General features: G+C 40.0%; 1 protein-coding gene across 1 annotated transcript; it reads right to left on the bottom strand.

Annotated features, from left to right (window-relative positions):
- Positions 1–140: 140 nt before the first annotated feature.
- Positions 141–21,265, bottom strand: arhgap42a (Rho GTPase activating protein 42a). Its single transcript, XM_040033097.1, has 24 exons — positions 20,649–21,265; positions 17,960–18,055; positions 17,804–17,865; positions 14,845–14,916; positions 10,803–10,904; positions 10,601–10,711; positions 9,927–10,031; positions 9,238–9,367; positions 9,015–9,115; positions 8,254–8,363; positions 8,075–8,153; positions 7,907–7,946; positions 7,737–7,799; positions 7,578–7,652; positions 7,404–7,488; positions 7,267–7,325; positions 7,009–7,114; positions 6,750–6,909; positions 6,523–6,673; positions 4,410–5,105; positions 4,133–4,286; positions 3,666–3,737; positions 3,482–3,561; positions 141–2,291 (listed from the first exon to the last, which is right to left on the bottom strand). Exons 1-24 carry the CDS (start codon positions 20,800–20,802, stop codon positions 2,203–2,205), a joined length of 2,952 nt encoding a protein of 983 aa, XP_039889031.1. The 5' UTR covers positions 20,803–21,265; the 3' UTR covers positions 141–2,202.
- Positions 21,266–23,026: the final 1,761 nt, after the last annotated feature.

Genomic DNA, 23,026 nt, shown 5'->3' with positions numbered 1-23,026 from the left:
CGACAGTGTGATACACATTTTTTTGTAAAGTACAGACTCAATTTAAATATTCTATACTTATCTGCACACACACACACACACACACACACACACACACACACACACACACACACACACACACACACACACACACACACGGAGTACTGTCCAAAACTCACTACCTATCATTTCTTCATATTTTGCTTCCAGGTGGTCAGACCTTATTGTAATTTTTAAGGTGGTCTTAATCAATAGTTCTCCAGCTTTCTGAAGCTCTTTCAAAGTTTTTCATTTCATTTCACTAATTTTTCAGTCCAGTCCTTGTACCTGACCATTTTCATGCCATTTAACCCTGATCTATGAGTTATAAATCTAATTCAACATAGCAAAGAATACATTTAAATTGTACATTTAGGCATTTTGTTAGTAGCAGCCAATTGTTTTCCTTAATCAAATCTACAAAAAAGCCAACGATAACACAGTTTGACAGGCATGAAATGGTACTTTTGCACCAACAATGTGATTCCTAAAAGATATATTCGTAAAAAAAACTGGGATATCTTGGCATGGTGTGCAGTATATCCTCAAAATCTCCAATGGGCAGGAAACCGGACAGGTGAGGGTCAAAAGAAGAAGTGGCAGATCTATAAAATTATCTACAGCACAAATGAAAAATAAAATCAGCAAAGACCTGACAGGACCTTAGAGATGCATCTGGCCTTTCAGTCAATCTATTACTGTTCAATGATGTAGAAGAAAATGGTCTCAGTGTAAGGGTGGCTGTCAAGAAGCCATTCTTAAGGAAGGGAAATAAGGGAGAAAAGGCTGAGTTATGCCAAGTTGCACAAGAACTGAACGGAAAATCAGCGGGAACAGGTCTTATGAAGTGATGAATTCAAATTTGAAGTTTTTGATTCACTATGTTTGAGGATATCAGGAGAGGGGCACACCATTGAGTGTCTACAGCCATCTGTTGCACATGGTTGATACTCTGTCATGGTTTCTGATTGCATTTCAGCCATAGGTGTTCGAGATCTTGTCAGCACTGACTGAAACATGAACACAGAAAGGTCATCATCATCATTTGATCCACAATGCAGTACCATCTGGAAAGCATCTGACTAGATTAGAATGACATGACAAACACACTAGAAATGCAGAAAAATCATACTTGAATAAAAACACACACAATGGAACACTATCAGTGATGGTGCATTATTGAACTAGTGTGGGATCATCATGACAGAGAATGGAACAAAAGGCAGCAACATCCGAAGACAAGCTTTGGATATTTAAGCAGTCTTCTATTCCTGAAGAATACAAGAGGTCAGGCTATGTTGAAGAATAAAGGTGTCTGTACCAAATATTAACTTTCAAGCTTATTAGTACAAACTCTACTTTTACCTATGACTCAATATTTACATGCAAGTTTGCACACATCTCATCGAACCTATTCCTATTTTTCCCAGTAAAATATAAAGAACTGAAGGATGGCTCAAGACTTTTGCACAGTGTTGCAGATACACAAGTTTCCTTTTGTGTCGATATAATTTACATTTCTTATTTCCTACACATTTATTAAAAATATACTTAAAGCTATCAAGACAATAGTTATTAAAAGTAGTACATAATCAAAACCTGGTAAACTGAAAATGCAAAATAAGAAACATGCATTGTAATGTTAAGTCTCACCTCAATCTACAGATAAAACCTTATTTTTTAGCAAAAGTGTTTATTAAAACAGCAAACTGACAGAGCCAGCAGGAAAAAAGATGTTTTGGCAGGATTCAGACCAGCAGTTCATACAGTTTTAAGGCACAGTGGTGTGAACACTTCATTTCTAATCTTAACGTAGTTTTAATTAAACATATAAATTACCAAAACTGATAGAAAAACACTGTTTCCATGTACCTATTTGACACATTTAATCTAAAGGTGGCATCCTCAAAAAAGGAGCTGATAATGGCGATTAGTAGAAACGATCAGACAAGTCAAATATTACCATCTACTGTATGATAAGATGGTTAATAAAGCATAACGTGGTTACATACAGTATACATATTGTTCATATCCTGCCACAGTAGTCAGTGATAAGAGTCACAGTTACATGATAAATATATTATATCTTTAATCAGCAGCACAAAGCAGAACTTTATGCACTGGAGATCAGCAAAGTCCAAGTAAAATCCATGTTTCAGTGATGTGGTGACATGATCAGGAACATCACATGTACGTGATGTAGTTTTCAGGTACCAGGCCTGTTCTGCCATTGTATGTTGCTTGAAGCCATCCTGGTTCCACAGACGGGCACACTGCAGACAAAAACAGCTCACTTAAACTCAGCAAGTCGAGACAAAGACCCTCGTAAACCACTCACATTTCATATGATGACATACACAGACACCCATAACCTTGCTCTCTACAACCTACAACTCAAGCTGAAGAACTGCTGTTATGTTAGGATGGCACGAACTTTACAAGATCCAGTGACCCTCATGCTAAATTTTAGTCCAGATCATGACGTTTCTAATGAACCTTTCAACAATGAACAATAATGCTTTTTATTACTCACAAAACAGCAAAGATATGTAATTAACGTTCAATGAGCTACAATGCTGTAATGTAGGTCAATTGTCTGAGCTAGTTTTATGAATGAACAAAACACAGCTTAAAACACCCCCTGAACACCTGATACTGAGATTCAGTCTGTGTAGAGATGAGCAAGAACAAACGAACAAGTCCAACAGAAGCTTCAGGTAGAAGCAGTGATGTTAGCTCGCCAATGGAACAGGAGCCTTTAGGAGGCAAGTTTAGTAATACGTCAGTGTTCCTAGCCGCTATGCAGAGCTTTGTAGCTGTACATGTTAAAGCTGCCTGCTGCCATTTGATGGCAGTATAAAGAAGCTTGAGGCTAATGTTGTTCAGGCTTTTTTAAATAACGTGCAAGTCTTTCAACCAGTCTTCTTGTACCTGTCAAACATAACTGCTTAGCTTTCGACCTAAACACAGCCTTATCAACCTGTTGGTTGGATTCCCATAATCCACAGGTGTTGAACTCCAGGCCTCAAGGGCCAGTGTCCTGCAGGTTTTAGATGTTTCCTTCCTTCCTTCCAACACAGCTGATTTAAATGGCTAAATTACCTCCTCAATGTGTCTTAAAGTTCTCCAGAAGCCCGGTGATGAACTGATCACTTGATTCAGGTGTGTTGACCTAGGGTGATATCTAAAACCTGCAGGACAGGTTCGACACCCCTGCCATAACCCTTCTCTATGTGTAGGTGAAGAGACACATAAATGAACCTTAAACTAGGCCTTACCCAGTCTCGCCTAACTGATTTGTTGCATGAAATGACATCACAGTGTATGCACACTCGAGAAAACACAAAAACATCTCAATACCAGCTGGCCCGTGGAGCAGATGCCACATGTTATCCAGGTACCGATATCATTGTTATACTAGTAGTAAACAGAGCCAGTGCTCCCTCAGCGGATTTAATCTTACCATTTGAGAACAGCGCCCCCTGTGGAAAACTGAGTTCATGGCTGTGTTCTGCTTCACAGGAGTAAAGAGCTTTAGCGTCCCTAAGAAAACAAAAAATAATTTAAAGTCAAAGTCAGTAAAGGGGAGTTTTTGTGTGCAAAGATGTGGCAGCTTAAAAAGTAGAGAAACCTCAAAGTTAATATACCTTCCAGTGGAACACACATCTAACGCTGAGGAGAATATTGAACTTTCGCGCTGCGGCAGTCTCGCTGATAATCTGTCACACACAAACACAAAACTATCATCTGCGGTACGTAACTTGAAAAACATTTCCTGAGATAATTTCCATCTTTAATTGAGGGTCAATAAGTGACCAGGTCTGGGTTGAGAGCACCATCTAATAACAAGCAGCTAAACTGTTATTTTAATAATTTTAATAAATGATTCAGGCTGGTCCTCAGGCCCAGACAAGAAAGAAAATACTCTAAGAAACTTTAATTTAAAACCAACAAGCGCAATCCACAGCATTGATTGTTACTTTGAAATATTCTTCAAGCCAGCAGCTGTTTCTTCAGTCAGCCATGCAGTCTGATTTTCTCCTGAGCTTTTGGTTCAAAGGTAAAACTGTGCGGTTAGACCACCTTGATATTAAATCATTTTACAGGCACTCACAGTGATCCAGGTCTCTGATAACCATTGCTGGACACAGAGTGTTTGGAGGTCAGATCAGAGCCACAGCGGATGCGTGAACTTTTACGCATGTGCGTAGCCTCCTGTGGGTCCAGCGACATGAGACTCTGCACCGATCCGTGACAGCTTTTGTAATCTGCGACAAGCCACACAAGAAATCAGAAGCAAACAAGGGACTCGTATTTATAGTTTATCTTTAAACTACAGCTTCGACTTTGCATTTCTGCAAAAGGCTGAACAGGTGAACAGAGTTACGCACCCTCAGAGATGTGTAGGGAGGTGAGAGAGGAAGACGTGGAAAGCCGGTAGGGAAACAGTGAAGAGGAGGAGGACGATGAGGAGGAGGCAGTTCTGTAAGCAGTTCTAAGCTGCCGAGGAGAGGTAGAATCGGACACTTTGGTGTCTGTGACAGTGGCACTGGGTGCATTTCTTCCATCCACCGAATGGGTGCTTTTCAGAGAGGAGACAGACGCCACCCTCTGAACTGGTCCAGCCTCCCTGAGCGAGGAGGCGCGCTCTACTGACGAGTTCTGGGCGGAGGAGGTGGATGTGGAGGCTCTGGAGGGAGATCCTAACTCTTTCCCAGAAGCCAAGGAGTCAACTGAGTTCCTTTTGATAGACTTCTCCACAGCAGAAAGTAAAGAGGATGTGGAGGAGGAGACAGAGGACGTCTGCTGAGTTGGAGTGAGCTGAGTGGATGTCCAGGATGCAGAAGGCAGGAGGTGGGGGGAGGAGGCACTGTCTGTCGGGGGTTTCTGACCTTTCCCATTTTGTGGCAGTGAGCAAGAGGAAGCTGCAGGAGGAGAGGATTGTTTTGACGAGGGTGAGCTGGGCTCAGCAGCAGGAGAGGACGGAGGCGAGGTTTGAGACAATCCGTTCTTTTCAGAGGAGTGTGAGGACAGAGACTCCTGGCTGCCCATCGGAGTCGTGCTGGAGCTGCTACTGAATGTATCACCTAGAAGGAGAAATGGAAACAAACCCTTCAAATAAGACTTTCCCAATATTAATGCATTAGCCTGTCATCTCACTGTCTCACTGACTTATTCTAGTAATGCAGCTAAAACTCTTTGAAAAAAAATTCTTGGTTCATGCTTTAATACCAGATTTACCAGTAAGAACGCTCAAAATGTTTCCGACATCAGCCATAATTTAATAATGTGTGTATTTATGTTATTCATATAGCACTTTTTAAATGAGATATTAAGTGGTTTATAATTTAAAGTGAGAGGAAACTGATGATCACCCACTTATCAATGACAAAAAAAAATACAGCTCCTGTCTCTGTCTTTTAAGAATACACTTCCTGTCTTCAGTTCCTTGGCTTCTTTTAAGTTTCTTTAGGGGTAAAAAATTTCTTTTACTGAGATGCTTTATTTAAACAGAAGTGCCAATACTGGAAAACATCATTTTAAATAAAGACAATAGCAATAGGAATGCACACGATTATCACTGTGCTGTATGTGTGTTGCCCAGCTCACTAAATAATGTGTTAAAAAATTCCTCTATGACGCTTTGTCACTGTTGCCAGTCTGTCTCTCTGATCCTGTGTGTGAGGGCAGAGTGCAGCTCTCGCTCACAGCTGTGTGGATGTCAGAGAGGATTAAACATTAAAAAGTATGGTTACAGTTTACTACAGCCGATGCTGACAACACCACAAGCAGCCAAATACAGCAAGAAAATGTACCTTGTGACTCTGTTCAGACCTTAAGCTAGTTTTAACAACTTTATTTTTACAGATAGTTGAGTCTAAAAATTCCCAGCCTCAGGGCAGACCCTACAGAAGAGGATCAACACAGGGAAGTGAGAATTCTTCTACAGTTTTGACTATTTTCATTTCTATTTTCAAATAATAACTAGCTTAACTCCCCCACCCCTGAAAAAGAGCAATAAATTGCACTTTACATTTTAAGAAATAAACTGCAAATATGACACAAACTAAAACTCATATATGCAATTAATATTTACTGTTTGTTTTTATTTAATCAGAAGTTTAAATAAACTCATTTTTTGTTTTAAAAAAAAAGCACAATTTTCTGGCAATTATTTCATTGTTTGGACTTTAAAGGTTAAATTTAATTCTGTGGAGATATTTTTGCATTAATGAGATGCAGTTTTTAGGAGAATGGGTGTCAACTTACAGATACGGCCTTTTAAAAACAAAATAATTTGCAAAGACTACAAACAGCTGGTTGGATCCTTAAAAATGAGATGCATTCTTCTATGATCTTCTCATTCTGAAGATTAACTAGGAGCTATAGCTTTCAGATAGTGTAAATGAAGTGGTACAAAGCAGCAGAAAATGGAAATGTAGTTGCTTCCATTTGTATTTGAGCAAAATGTTTGACTTCATGTGTTTAGATACTGAGACTCACTGTCATTGTCAGCCAGGCAGAGAGCAGGAGGGTAAAGGCGGGCTCGTCTCTTTCCAGATGACAGACAGATGGCCTTGCTCCTGCGGGGAGTCGACCGAGAGGATGGAGCCTGAGGCAACGGCACTGACAGGTCTGGGGCCTCACCAAAGATCTAAGCGCAGAGTATAAACTTACATTAAGTGTGTGTGTGTGCATTAAAGTGTTGGTGTACATCTCTGTAAGCGCACCTTGTCATGGTTTTCAATAATAATCTCCACCACAATGTTCTGAAACTTGATGTTCATCATAGCAGCCACTGTCTCCTCCTGGGACCTCATCAAAGTGGGACCGAAGATCATTCCCAGGTTGGACACAGTCATCATATTTTCGTCGCTGTGAGAGGACACCCTGCACACACACAGACACACAAACAGTGGGCAGTTTTATTTATGGCAAACAAACAGAAAAAATATCAAACAAAGCATTATGAAATCAAAATGTGCATACTTAAGGAGATGGTTGGTTAAGAGGTCCAACATTGTTCTGTTTTTTTCTGGTAACTTGTGTACAAGAGCATGAATGGCTCTCACTCTGTGGTTCAGCTCATCATACCCTTTAAACAAGCACAGGGTACACAGGGAGGGATGTGATTTGCTTCTGTTTACATCACATACAATACGTGAAGTGACAGTTTCAATCTAAATACTTCTAAAATGTTGTCTCTCAGGCTGTACTCTGTAATTTAAAGAGGCGGTAAGATTTTACTTGCAGCCCTGATGAAGTCTTTATGCAGCCTGTAAGTCAGCAGTGGTTCTGCCAGGCACCTGCACACACAGAATGATAGAAATAAGAAATGTATAATTCATGAGGTGCATAACTAATAAAAAGGAGCTTTTTGCTACCTGAAGTAATCCTTGAGGCCACTAGTTATGGTCTTGGTGTCCCAGGCATCTGCCTCCAGCTGCATGTCAGAGGCAGCTGTAGAAGCTGTGAATAACAGACTTTTAAATATACCTGATAATCTTTGGAGTGGAATAAATCTTCCCTATGCACAGGAATAACAGGGCGTATCTCACCAAACACACTCGTCATCAACCGCTGGACCTTAGAATTCACTCCTCCTGTCCTGTAGAGTCCAAGAGTTGTAATGCCTGCAGGTTTTAACATATATGTCACAATAAGCTCTCCAAAGAATTCAATTTTTCCCACATGAACATTTTAAGGATGAGGAATACCTCTCGCTTCAACCAGCTCGATACACTTCTTAACAAATTTGAAGCCTGCCTCATTTAGAAATGCTGTAAATCACAAACACAAGATCAAGTAAATCTCTGAGGCACTCCGACACACATGCTCTAAGATGGTAATAAACAGACAATTGAACACAAAGCTTTTCAGCACTTACTCTCTTCTTTTTTACTGAGCAATGATGGCAGAGTGTATATCTGAACAAAGAAGGACAAAAGGTTATTTAGTGCAAGAGCAAGAATATGAGTATAATAATATATCTAGGTGAGCTATCCTTGAACCCCCCCCTCCATTGGTAAGTTATTAATAGTGGATATTTTCATACAGGCTCCTTCCCATCCATCGCCTCCATCCACAGCCGTCTGTTGGCCTCTGAGAGCGCCTGCAGGGTGATCACACCCTGTCTGCAGTGAAAGGGAGGTTATTTTAGCTAAGAAAACTCCGGCAGCAAAATCTCTGTTTATTCAGTTCACAAATAATCTCTTGGTTTTGTTTTCATCTCACCTCTCCACCACCTCGATGTCGAAGCAGAAGCGTTTGTCTATTGAATCGGTCTTCCTTCGAACGCACGAGCGCAGCCTAAACATCTCTGGTGTATTGTGCACCACGCCGTTCTGTTAACAAGGAAATGTGCTTTCAGTATGTGCTATTATAGCCTAATAATGCATCTGACAAAGTTTGAGCTTTTGGTATAGTCAATAAATATTACTGCTCAATCCTTTTAGTACCATATTTGTGCTTTTGCAAGTCCTACTTTTCAGTCTTTACCAAAATACTACAAATAAGTAGCTTTCACAGCTTCATGTTTTTGTAAATGTTTTAGTAACAAATTATTTTAGTTTTATTACACAGATTTCAAATTATTGAGTTCCCTATTTGTTTTATTTGGTTTTAATTATTTGGCTCCTTTAATTTTTTAACATTCTTTTTGACTGTATTTATTCATCTTAAGCTATTTTAGTACACGCTTATTTTTAATTTTTGTCTGTTATAACAAAGGCATTTCCTAACTTTTGGGATAAATAAAGTATATCTTATCTTGGTGTGTGCAGGAGGAAGGATGTTTTCAAAGCAGTGCTGGTGGACATTCAAGTAAAGAGCTGTGATGCCTAAACCTTATATGTCAGAGCTGAGCTGTCAGAAATCACAGACCACACCGAAGTAGTTTCAAAATTGGAAAGTGAGCCCAGTGCATTAGCGTCTGATGACCATGTTTGGTAGTAAATGGGCTAAAACGTGTAAAAACATGGTGTGGGTTTCCTCACCTGTCTGCTAGCTGGTCTGATCTCTGTGTTGCTCATGGTGAACATCTTGGAGCTCCTTTCATAAGTACAGTAGTATCTGGTCCACACACTTCCCAGTGGACCTACATTATAGATAGAATACACATTTTCATGGAGCTGAACGTGAATGTTTTCAGTTTGAATGTGAGTCTAGGATCTTCTAAGAATAAGGGAGAGGACAAAGTATAAGAGTTGCATGTCTTACGTTTCTCCTGTATATACAGATATCCCTCCATGGTAAAGCAGCTGGGCGCTTTGAAGTCCTCTTCTGCAGATCTGATCCTCTTCATCAACCTCTCAACCTCGGCGCGTGTACTTTCAAAGTTATTGCGAGCCTTAATAACAAACACATGCATAATTTGTACAGGAAACCACAATAGAATGAGACTTGCTTGATGGTCATTAAGTATACAAATCTTTAAACAATGTAGTCAGGAAATGGTTTCTTCATCTAGTCTACATTACTACAAGAGTTTCTTTGTTAATCTGAGCTCATTTTCTCTTATATATTATTCAAAGCAGTGGACTGACTTTATATTTGCATTTAAAAAAAATCCAGCTTTAAAAAATAAAAAAGACACACAGGTTTTCACCTGATAGAGAAGTAGCAGTAGATATAATTTAAAAGACCTTACAAACAAACTTAAAAGTCTAAAAAAGTTTACGGGGCCCAGTACATTTTTGCAGTCTGGAAATAATTGATTAAAGAGAGCCTATTTAGATCACTTTCACTTTCATAATAGTTATATAGTGCCAGATGGATCTAAACCTTGTCTGTAAGATAATTTAATTAATGCCTAAAATGTAAATAAATCAGACAAAACACATCATAAACAAGTAAGCATTAAAGGCTCCAGATGTTATTCAAAACATATGCAGTTAACAATCACTTACATTTTGCAGATTAAACTGAAGCTGCTGCTTATAGGGTTCAAACTCAGAGGCCAACTCGTATCCCTCATGGTAAAATGTAAACAACCCCTGAAGGAAGGCTAAAAGCTGGAGAGCAGAGGCACAGGAAAATGTTAGCTGGGGGCTTGGGAGTGAAGAGTATAATGAGAGGATTACAAAAGAATGATTGTCAGTCATCGGCTCAATCAATCCAAAATAACTTCAGCTGGAGAAAACCTCTCTATCTCTGTCTGTTGTTTGGTTTGCTGCCCTTGTTTACCTTACAACAAAGAGTTTCCTTTTCTGTCTGCCAGAAAAATCTCAGTGCAGGAAGTGCTGTTACAGCAACAGGAAGTGGGCTCTACTGATATGTATCATTAAACATGTTTATCACTGGGCAAACACTCCGTGTAATGTATACTTTTCAGAAAACGACTTTCTTTTTACTTTAAAACTGAAATTTTATAACTTGATGTTTATGACACAGAAGAGACTCATTACTTAATATTTTCCTGCGATGTCGCACTGGTGACTAGGTTTTCCCTCTACTGATCAGAGCAAAAAGTAAAGTGTGAACTGGCAACTCGACACAGGAAGCAAATACCTGATAATGATTTCACCGTGTTTCGTGTTACGAAAAGTGAAATTTCTATGGCACTTGTGTTATGTGAACTCACCGGCTCTACAAATTCAAACTTCTTTCTCTCCTGCACTTCTTGGATCTTGAAGACATACTGGAGAGACGCATCATAAAAAATCTGCCTGTCTTTACTCATCTGTGAGTCAGCCTGCAACAGATACAGCAGAAACACCACACAGTGTTTAGTGTATTTAATGTTTACGCTTTATTTATATGTAACAACTTATGTAGGGTTTTACCTCTTGCAGCTGGGACTCCTTCTTTTTGGAAGACAGACTGAGGTGTTTCTCCAGGACAGAGTAGTACCGTTCTGTTTCTTTGTCAAATTGCTTCTTTTCCTCCTGAAAAGAGTGAGGGATCCACAGACTTAAATAAATAAATAAATACATTTAAATCTGCCAATAAAACGCATACAGTTTACATTTTAGGTAACACAAATGTGTCACACATGGACTTTTACATCTCTGTTAGCAGGGCTGAAAGTCTTAACATAACACATAACAGATGTGCCGTGGCCAGTGACGAAACAAGCATAAGTTACAGTATTTTATTCTTTTAATGTTTTTTTTTTTACTTAAACCATAAACTACTATTTTAATTGTATTAATTTTAATTGTAATTGTATAATTGTATAAAGTTAACAAGGAGATTATCTCGGTCATTTTGAGGTTTAGACTGTTTGCTAGATATCCAGATCGGCGGCACAAGGATGCTGGAGCCTATTCCCACTGACACTGCATGAAAAGCAAGCACATGCACTGCATAAGTACTGCACAAATACACCGCTTTTGACTGAATTCAGAAATGCCATAAAGCTAATACACAGCATACAAAATGGAAACAAGAATAATGCAAAATTATTTTTTTGCAAGTAATTAAAATATAGTTTTTTTATAAATGTAATTTCCAATGTAATTTGTGACTTTTTGCTGTAAAATGTAAATAAAGAATGTCTGTTCAGTTCTTCAAATTGAGGAACTGAACAGACTTAAGTGTTGTTCAGACTTAAGTGGGTTTTATACTTTCCACATCTGCGAATCTTCTTGGGTGTCTGTGAATTTCAATTACAATGCACCAACTACATATGCGCGTAGGCAGTGCAGTTTAAAGAAGTATAACTGGAATGATTACTCAGTCGTTGGGTCTCCAGTGGTCCGTGTATAATCGAGGCTTTAAAATATCTCATCATCTACATCTCTCCATGCTACCCTGTCGCACCTGGAGCACCAGGGGAGCTACACACGCCTCCTCTTTATTGACTTTAGCTCTGCCTTTAACACCATCCTTCCTCACAGCTGGTGTGCAAGCTGTTAACCCTAGGAGTCCCATATTCCACCTGTCTATGGATTAAGGACTTTCTGACAAACCGTACACAAAGGGTTACGGTGGGCCCCCACATCTCCTTTTTTTAAAAATCAGTCTTTTGTAATTATATTTAAACTTTTTCTCTTGACACCACAGGCTAAAACTTTATCATACAAAGTAGAAGCTATATATGAACATATTCCAGAAACACCACCATCTTCTCTGGGCTAACGCTTATTTGAAATGGACTGAGGCAAAGCAGAAAACTGCTCTGTGGTCAGACTAAAGCGGAGACACACCTTTATCTGGTTTGTTATCAGTGCTCAGTTCAAAAGTTTGAATCTCCTGGGGTGCGTCAGTGCCTGTAAAATTAACAGCTTACACATCTTAAAAGGGGCCGTCAATGCTGAAGGTTTTACAGCAACTTGTGCTCCCATCCAGATTGTCTTTTCAGTGAAGGCCTTGGATATTTCAGCAAGACAATGCCAACTACTCAACCAGTATGGCTTCACAGTAGAAAAGTCTTGCAGTCCAGACCTTTCAGCAGCTGAAAACATTTGGACATCATGAAATAAAAAAATATGGGGCTGTTGAGCAGCTTTAACTGGTTATATTTGCAAATCACTGCGTTCCATTTTTTGTTTCAATTTCTCACATCGTCCTAACTTCTTATGTAATTTGTTTTATTCTACAGATAAAAGTTAGGCAGTCACTAAAGTTTTGAGTTTATCCTGCTGGAACTGTGAGTTTCAGTAGCACACACTAAAAATAGTTACGATAACATCTCTTTTACAAAAACAGCTGTAGCTCTCAATGCCACACGTGTATCTCTATTCTCTGAGAAGTGACTACTGGCATTTCTCACGCAAACACCTGCAACATTTCAGGCTGAGGAGTTACTTCCAGTAATACAAAGAAGTGAGCTTTGATTTCATTTTCAGAACTAGTAATCGACCACGTGATGCTGCTATCTACAGTGGGGCAAAAAAGTATTTAGTCAGCCACCGATTGTGCAAGTTCCCCCACTTAAAATGATGACAGAGGTCAGTAATTTGCACCAGAGGTACACTTCAACTGTGAGAGACAGAATGTGAAAGAAAAATCCATGAATTCATATGGTAGGATTTGTAAAGAATTTATTCGTAAATTAGGGTGGAAAATAAGTATTTGGTCACCTCAAACAAGGAAAATCTCTGGCTCTCACTGACCTGTAACGTCCCCTGTAAGAAGCTTTTCTGTCCCCCACTCGTTACCTGTATGAATGGCACCTGTTTGAACTCATCATCTGTATAAAAGACACCTGTCCACAGCCTCAAACAGTCAGACTCCAAACTCCGCCATGGCCAAGACCAAAGAGCTTTCGAAGGACACCAGGAAAAGTATTGTAGACCTGCACCAGACTGGGAAGAGTGAATCTACAATAGGCAAGCAGCTTGGTGTGAAAAAATCAAGTGTGGGAGCAATCATCAGAAAATGGAAGACATACAAGACCACTGATAATCTCCCTCGATCTGGGGCTCCACGCAAGATCTCATCCCGTGGGGTCAAAATGATCATGAGAACGGTGAGCAAAGATCCCAGAACCACACGGGGGGACCTGGTGAATGACCTGCAGAGAGCTGGGACCAAAGTAACAAAGGTCACCATCAGTAACACACTACAACGGCAGGGAATCAAATCCCGCAGTGCCAGACGTGTTCCGCTGCTGAAGCCAGTGCATGTCCAGGCCCGTCTGAAGTTTGCCAGAGAGCACATGGATGATACAGCAGAGGATTGGGAGAATGTCATGTGGTCAGATGAAACCAAAGTAGAACTTTTTGGTATAAACTCAACTCGTCGTGTTTGGAGGAAGATGAATACTGAGTTGCATCCCAAGAACACCATACCTACTGTGAAGCATGGGGGTGGAAACATCATGCTATGGGGCTGTTTTTCTGCCAAGGGGACAGGACGACTGATCCGTGTTAAGGACAGAATGAATGGGGCCATGTATCGTGAGATTTTGAGCCAAAACCTCCTTCCATCAGTGAGAACTTTGAAGATGAAACGAGGCTGGGTCTTCCAACATGACAATGATCCAAAACACACCGCCCGGGCAACAAAGGAGTGGCTCCGTAAGAAGCATTTGAAAGTCCTGGAGTGGCCTAGCCAGTCTCCAGACCTCAACCCCATAGAAAATCTGTGGCGGGAGTTGAAAGTCCGTGTTGCTTGGCGATAGCCCCAAAACATCACTGCTCTCGAGAAGATCTGCATGGAGGAATGGGCCAAAATACCAGCTACTGTGTGTGCAAACCTGGTAAAGACCTATAGTAAACGTTTGACCTCTGTTATTGCCAACAAAGGTTATGTTACAAAGTACTGAGTTGTATTTTTGTTATTGACCAAATACTTATTTTCCACCCTGATTTACGAATAAATTCTTTACAAATCCTACCATGTGGATTCATGGATTTTTCTTTCACATTCTGTCTCTCACAGTTGAAGTGTACCTCTGGTGCAAATTACTGACCTCTGTCATCATTTTAGGTGGGGGAACTTGCACAATCGGTGGCTGACTAAATACTTTTTTGCCCCACTGTACATCCTTATTTTTCACTGAAAAAGAAAAGAGGAAACCAAAAAATAGATAAAACTGGATTATACAACTCGAGACAGCTGCTGAAACCAGACACCAAACTCATTTTTTGTTTACACTGTCTGTCTGAGTTCAACCATCCCTCTGTCTGTGACGTGCTCCTTTTCTTGCCCTCCCAGCGTCCGTTCCCATGACCTTGTTGCTGACACTGGACTGTGATCCATCATTTATCTCGACAAATTGGATTCTCTGATCGCTGACTAACAACCCGAGTGGGACCAGAAAGAAGCAGAGTGATCTGTCTGATCACCACCCAGAGTGCTGCATACCAAATGAAAGCAACATCCATGTTCATAATCTACTCAGCAGTGACCCTTCGACTATAAGAAGAGGAGGTATACCTTTACAGCTCCAATCTGTTCCTTCCGAAACTTCTCGAGTGGTGAGATCAAAACATCATCAGCATTTTGGATCTAAGAGAGGAAAAAAGAAAATGCAGTCAGCTCAGTGTGTCATAACAGTAAATATCGAGACAAGCAACATAAATAAAGCAACAGCTCCCATGAGGACTTTAGCGTCTCACTCAAAATAGCTTTTGTCAACTGGTCAGCAGAGGCTTGCCTTTTATTATTCTGAGAGTTTTACCTTAAAACAGGCAAATTTAATTCAAAATATTTCAAATCAATATGCTAACAAGACAATCTATCGAAAACTTCACCAAATTGTTGTATAAAAGCAAATTTCTGGTTGAGATTTACTCTATTTACCTTGTCAATTGTAAACTATTTAAATGGAAATTATTGAGAACAGAGGTAGCAAGGTATGTATATTTGAGCAAAGAAAATGATCTGAATAATCAAACACCTTTTAATGCCTACACTTTACCTGCTGCTGACATAACAAAAAAAAAAACAAAGCTTAAGCTTCATCACCTTGAAGAGCTGTTCAAACATCACAGTAACACCCAGCACAAACATTTAGTTATGATTTCGTCATGCTTGGCACATACAGTACTCTGCCAAAGCCTCAAGCCATCTCACATTCCTTTATATTGTGCCAAAGCCAGACTTTCTGAAGGTCTTTTAAAGCTTTTCTTTTGACATCGGCTCCTTTTTCACACATCCAGTCTATCCAGTCTTTGTATCTGACCATTTGCAAAATGACAATTATCCCAAACAAACTGCATACCTGGATAGAAAACACACAATGAAACACTATTAGTCATGGATTGGCCTCCCCACAATAATGTTGAACCTGGACTTCAACATCAACAACAACAGTGTGAGATTAGAATGGAACAAAAGGCAGCCAACATCCAAAGGATAAAAAGAAAAAATCTGATTGTCCTTCGAGAAGCCTGTAGAATTGTTCCTGAAGACTACTTGAAGAAAGAAAGCTTGCCAAAGAGAGTTCAGGCCTTGTTGAAGAATAAAGTTGCTCGGTGGTGATATCCAATTTTGACTATAAGGTTTGTCAGAAATGCCCTTTTTTTGCTTTATACAATGTATTCCTGTTGTCCTAGAAAAAGATAAAGACATGAGGGGTGGCTCAAGACTTTTGCACATCACTCTATTTAAAAACACTAGACATAAAACTGTTTTTTGCCAGTAGTCATTGAAATACTGCTAACCAAAGAGCTCTGATACAAAGTATTTCACAAAATATTGGCCAACACTGGCCTGTTTCATCAGAAAAATTACAGTAAAACTGCTGTAACATTTCTGCTGGTTGAGTTGCTGCAGTATGTATGAGAAACTTGTGAGTGAGAGGCTGTGGTACAGAGGGGTTATCGGAACTGAGGACTCTGGTGTTTACATTAGGTCTCTGCCCTCTTTAGTCAGGAGTCTATATATTGCAAATGTCGGTCAAATCTTACTTTGTTCTGTCTCAGTTGATTTAAGCATCAGACTATAAATATACCCCCACTCCCACATCATGACTCCACTTTCACTTTGACTTTCGTGCTGCCCTAATACCCCAAAAGAGATCTGGTTTCTTTTTCTGTTCTTTTTTTTCATTGCATTACATTCAGCTGGATGAAAGTGAAATTTAAGAGACTGAAGTCCATTGTCAGGTCACAATAATGGTCTTTTCAGGTTGGACGGGTAGGTATTTCAGAGGAACTCATTTGCTGGAATTTCCCTTAAACATAATGATGAAAATAATGATGTTGTTAGAAGGGTTGGAGTAGTGCCACATTAAGTGGAAAAGCATGCAATCGAAATGCGTGCGCACACACATACACACTCACAAAGAGTAATGGGCAGTCAAACACACACACACAGGACCCTTATATGGACTTTCCCAGGCACTGGGGCTGTGCTCACGCTCACAGGGGAATTGGCAGAATAGGTTCCACATGGTGCCTCTGTAACCAGACCGTGCTCACAACCACAAAGACACACACATGAGGTTGCATACTATGCACATACATTGCACATGCGCACAGGTTTGCCTTCACACAGACTGTGCCAGACTCGAGTCACCCTGAAACAAAGACCTCTGACTGATGGAGGTTCTCTGAGTCAAAGACATTTCCCAAATTGCCATGGTGCACAAAGTGCTGTCGATAAAACGTATTCACTAAAAAAAAAGGTGTGAATCAGACTTGTGGGAACTGGACTGAAGTAGCAGCTCGAGGAAGTGACAGTGGCTAAGAATGAGTTCAGCTTTTAAACAGAAATCCTGTACATAGTAACTAATGACTTAAATCTTAATCAGTAATGGTGAATAAACATGTTTTTTTTGTCCACTTGGGCTGGTGAAAAAGTTGTGAACACATTTACAGTCACATATTGGGTTGATCATTAGCATTCATTTGAAACTGCTTTCTAGCCTCCTGGTGATCCTATTTTTAATATTTACTCCTTTTTTGGTCAGTGTATAGTAGTTAGTAAGGTAATGTACAGTGAGATGGTTTCAGCTCGGCCAAAATGACACTGAGAGAGAACTGAGAGGGAACCAAAACAGGCTAGTTTCAGTTCTCTCGTGATAAAGTTCTGCAGACCTGAAGGAAGCCTCAGATTCAAGTGGTATTTTTTCCCTTTCATGCTGCCACAGTATTTTCAAATTCTTACTATTAAAAAAATAATTACAGGTGCTTAAAGATGGGATGCACTTGCTGCTTTCTGCTGCTCAACAGGAGACATAGAGTGCGAACACATTTCTGGTTGGTTTAGACTTTGGTGATAGCAGTTTGGTTAATTTTTTTAAGAGATGAGCATAGTCAGCCAGAGAAAGATGACAGGTATAAATATCTACAAGAACAAACATCCTACAGTTAGTTATCAATGTATCAAACTGCTACCAAGTCTGTATTTCTACGCACCCACACTCAAATACAATCACACATTTTCTTACCAGGCGTTTTCTCTCCTCTTCCATGGTGCTTAAGAGCTGAGAGAACTCCTTTAAAGACTGGGCTGCAAAATAAATAACACATCCCACTGCTGTAAAAGGCTTTGCATATCTTAAATATTGTGCAAGCTTGTGTAAAAAGTGGCATTTCTGTCTCACCTATATTGACCTCATCATCAGTCTCTGCATCTCCAATGCATTCAAACTGAAACTCCTGCAGAGACTGTGAGAATCGTTGTACAGCAAGAGAAAGACCTGAGGAAGACAGGTAGAAGTTCATTACGTCAACTAAAGCATTGTTAACAGCTGGATTACGGGTAACATCTTTAACTTAGCCTGTTTAGCTTTTTGCACAAGTTGCCATCAGCGGCCACCTGAAATGCTCCCTTTGTTCTACAGGTTGCAGGGAAAAATCACTTATTCCATCCTGTAATAAACCATTAATATATTTTCCTACAAGTTTCTTCAAGTGTGATGTAAATGAAGTGCCACACCCTGCAACAATCTCCTGTGTGTTTACGTGTCCAAACAACACTCCAATAATAGAGTTTAATACCACAGTTTATTCTCTAAGGCACACAAAACACTTGGCTGCATTCTGTCATTAACACACCCTGAGATTGTTGTGCAGGGCAGCTGCTGAGAAAACATCTTAATCATACCACTCCACTGCAAACTGGTAATAAAACCATTAAACTGTCATTTATATTTCTATCAGTGTACACCAGATTACTGCAAAAACTTTGTTCAGGTTGAATGTATGAAAACAACAAAACAACCACTTCATTCTGCACTTGATTTGGTGTCCAGGACTGTTTATGTCCTAGACTGCATTCGTGCAGAAAAATGTGCTTAATGTGCTTATTCTGATGAGGGTTTGTTTGGTGTCAAATAACTTGCTTTTGACTGGTTTTCAGGTTATTTCACATCTGTGTGGTCACAGAGCAGTCAAACACCTTGTGTGTTTAAGGTGACCCCCTCGTGTTCCCTCAATCTTACAATTCAACACTGTTAGGCACACACTTTTTCCAAAGTATGGCTTTTTACTTAGAGGCTGCACCAAAAGACATCATTTCATCAAGGTTCTCCTGAAGTTAACATGTGGAAATCACCACAATAACACAAACATTGGAGACTTTTGTGAAGTATAAACACAATAAAATATACAACTACAATAAAGACTCGAAAACCCTTAATAACTGTGTAAAACTAGTGGTAGGTGATTCTCAAGAGGTTTTTTTTTTTTCAGCTCAAAATGAGATGTGCCAGTTCATGGATGAACTAAAACCTAGATTATTATCAGAGAAATCATCCTCTGAACAGTTAACAACAGTTTTAAAGGCTGCTGGGATTTTTTTTTTTTAAGAGAGAGAGGATGCATGAGAGTAAGACATCTAATGCAAAAAAGTACACATATTTACTTAGCAAGAGATTTGGAAAACATTCAAATAAAATATATCTCTCTTTCACTGATTTACTCTCAGCATTGGTAATATGTCCCACATTGTCCCACACAAGCATACTTCTTGTCCTATATTTACTGTTTTTGAAGTCTGGTCATGCTTCTTTTAACAGAGGTTAAAACTCCAGCAACACTTGTGGTATTATTGCTTCACCCTGGTGAAAGCTGCAAGCTGAAATGTGGTGATCAAACAATAAAATTGAAGCTTCAGCCTCTTTAGACTTCATGTTCTTCTTCATCCAGTTCGGAAGTAGGTAAGGTTTTCTGACAAACCTCTACCTTGTTTTGACCTTGTGTGTATACAGCTGGCAGCGGCAGGTGATGACCTCAGCCAACAGGTGAGCCAAAAACCCCACCCCCCACCTTAATCAAACACTACAAACAACAAGGAGGTATATGCTGTTTGAAAGCTGTCATCAGGACAAGAATATGGCACCCAGTCAGTAACCCAGCCATGTGCCTTTATACTGTCAAATGAAGGTGTCAAAATTAATAAACACACAGTCATTAACGCGATCTTTGGGGGCTGACCTGTACTATGTAAGGTTATTTGATGGTGAATGCCATGAGACTGAGCAACCTTCTTTAAGACTTGCTTTGCATAGCATTTGCGTGTTCCAGTTATTTCCAACCATTTAATAAATACAAGGTATTCTGGGGCTGGCGTTTAAAAAAAATTGTATTCAGGAAAAACCCCAAATGTGATAATAATAAAGATTCATATGTGCAAAAATGTGAATATTTCCAGTTTTCCTCTGTTTTAAAGAAATTGAGAGTTTAGTGCCTTTAGGTTTAGTACTAATACCCAAGCAAAACAAGCTAAATTAACATTCTTCTGCCACTTTTAAAAAAAATACCCACTGTTTATAGAAAAAAAAAATCAAAAACATCACTGATATAGTTAATGTGGACATGGTCTTTTTATATATTTTCAGTAATCTAGCCGAAATCAGGTAACACCCAATAGTAGCTTGGTGGGTGGAGGTTAGGCGGTGGTCCTGCTGTTTTGGGCCCTCAAGGCAGTTGTCAGCTGTTTGTTGCTTTCTGCTAGTTAAAACCTGTATGTAACAGCAGACTACAATATTGTAAAGGTGACCTACATCAACAAATTAAGGTGAACAAATATTATTAATTATTAACTCGCGCAATAGCTGCTGTGTATATCACAGACCTACACTGTGCATAACACTGTAACTACCTTCCAAACTGTCCTGCTCATACTACACACACAAATGAAAAATGAGACACTCAAGGTTCAAGTCCCTACAGTGGTTCTGTTTGGATTGATACCCAGAGGACTTCCCTTTGGATCAGGTTGCAGAAATCACTGCAAACTGTAAAGCACATTCGCTCCCAAGAATCAGCTATTAATCAGCGCGTACTTACTTTTAAGGGCAGATATGAGCATGTTTCCATCTTTGATGAGGTCTTTTATGAACCTGTTGGTTCGCTCCAACTCTATTTCATGGCACTGCAGCCGCTCTCTGAAATCCGGGCTGTCCAGGAAAGAATCACTGAACTCCAGCGTCGGCAGACCCATCGCTAGATTAATACACGCCGCTAATTACGAGAGAACAACAGCACGACGCCTTCTCTGCCTCCTCGGCGAGACACCAAACGGTGTTTCAGTGTGCTCCGAGCAAATTTCTCAGAAATTTCCTCCAGCTACTCTTTTTCATGCCTTTCTTACTTTTTTCCCAGCAGAACTTCCGGACACAAGAACACAACAGAGTCTCTGATAGAGAAGGTTTGGCTAAGCTATACAACGAGCTCCATGCAGCTTCTCTCCAGCCTTCTTACTGTCGCTACTTTCATATAAGGCGTCGCGCTGACTTCTTACTTACTTATTAGGTGAAGCAAAACGGACGTACGGCCGTGCAGAGTAACTAGCAGGGCTTAATGTTGGTCGCACCAAAGAAAGAAGTCGGCAAAGACTGGCTAACTTTGTCTACGGACGGATCCTAGTCTTGTTACTATGGGAACGGGAGACTCCTGCTGGCGCGTGCTGAAATTGGTGGAAAACTTGGCAAAGAATACAAATGGGCCGATAACTCTGTGATCCACAGGTTTTTAACAATATGAACACCAGCGGCAGCAACAACAACAATAATTTTAATAATAGAAAATACTCGAGCAAATTTTTAAATAAATTATTTTCCTATGAATAAATACTTAAATAACACAACAGCTCAAATTAAAGTCCTGAAAATCTGTTTCATTTCAGCGCTAATTGTCAGTATATTCCGGGTGAAGTGAAAGCGTTACAAGGAACTGAGTATGTCAGCTGATGTGTTAAAGGATTAAAAAGTACCCTGCCGTTTTTCCCTTTTTTCTCTTTTTTTTAAACCCCGTTTTCCTCACAGACAACTAGAGACGCCTAGATGTATTGTACATCGATGAGCCACCTCATTAACTACATAACTACAGGGTAACTAACACTGATTGCCTGTTACAATGCAGTGTTCATCTGGGATACTTTGGGTGCTGGCACTGGGTGGTGTTTTGACACTTACCAACCCACCTGGACATTGTTGCAGACCAGTCATGCATCCCATCGCAGTTACACTCCCCAGTAACAGCAGCCTCTACAAGTGGATGAAAACCAGACCACAAAAACTGCTCAACAAAGGTATTAAGCTACTTTCCCCAACAAAACAAGCCCACTGAGAATCCAGAGCACACCTGATCTATGGAGGTCTCAGGCAGCCAACAGGACCTAGAAACCAATCCACTGTTAACATCCCAGTGGTAGACTCCAGGAGAACATGTCCTATTTCAGTACCCCCAATGCATGACAACTAATGTGACCAGATCCAAATAAACGTAGGACCAAATAAATGTGGGACAAAGTGCAGTGACTATAAGGGAGAATGACATGGACATGTTACTCGTACTGAGCAATGGGTTAAAAATGTGCTATATCTGACTAAAACGCACACACAATATGTAAGCTAAAGCTTGAGAATCAACCACTCCGTATCGCCATATAACCCCAATAGACCACTTCAGTCTCAGAGTGCTGGCTTACTCATGGTTCCTTGGGCATTTGAAAGTAGAAAGGGAGGCAGAGTCTTTGGCTTTCAAGCCTCTCTTCTATGGAACCAGCTCCCAGTTTGGATTCGGGAGATTTTGTTACCCTGCAATAGGTTTACGGTTCTGGGGGCTTTCCATGATACACAGAGTGTTTCTTCTTCACTCATCTTTTTTCGCTCTCCTTGTATTTGTACACTACTCTGCATCATTAAATATTAATACTTTCTGTCTCTCTCCCACAGCCTGTCTTTGTCCTGTCTCCCTCCAGTCATTCACACACACAGGGTCAGTTCAAGTGGCTGCCCCTCCGTGAACTTGGTTCTGCTGGAGGTTTCTTCCTGTAAAAGGAGAGTTTTTCCTTCCCACTGTCGCCAAGTGCTAATTGTTGGGGGTTTCTATGTGTTATTGTAGGGTTCTTACCTTACAGTATAAAGCACCTTGAGGAGGTTGTTCTTGTGATCTGGCGGTATATCAATAAAATTGAATTGAATTGACTGTGAAGCACAAATATGCTGTATTTATTTAAATTTCTTTCTCTCTCCTTTTTTTTTAGTATACACACTTCTGTAGTCCCCCTTAATCTGGAGATAACTGTTGAAAGTGTTATCTATGTCACATGGTATCCGATTGTTAAGTGATGAGGTGACGAATCCTACTTCCGGGCCTAAAGTAGTCTGCGTTTAATATGGCTTTTGTGTTGTTAACATGTTTAATGTTTTGTATTTTCTTCT

The sequence above is a fragment of the Simochromis diagramma genome, unplaced genomic scaffold (assembly GCF_900408965.1).
Source record: "Simochromis diagramma unplaced genomic scaffold, fSimDia1.1 OVJJ01000216.1, whole genome shotgun sequence".
NCBI lineage: Eukaryota > Metazoa > Chordata > Actinopteri > Cichliformes > Cichlidae > Simochromis > Simochromis diagramma.
This window is presented reverse-complemented; position numbering and strand designations above follow the sequence as displayed.

Excerpts from the sequence above, each read along its gene's own strand:
- arhgap42a (XM_040033097.1), bottom strand. The coding sequence starts at position 20,802 with ATGGGTCTGCCGACGCTGGAGTTCAGTGATTCTTTCCTGGACAGCCCG. Across the intron at positions 14,917-17,803 it reads AAGAGGAGAGAAAACGCCTG|ATCCAAAATGCTGATGATGT; the intron begins GTAAGAAAATGT and ends TTCCTCTCTTAG. Across the intron at positions 9,116-9,237 it reads TCTGTATATACAGGAGAAAC|GTCCACTGGGAAGTGTGTGG; the intron begins GTAAGACATGCA and ends TCTATAATGTAG.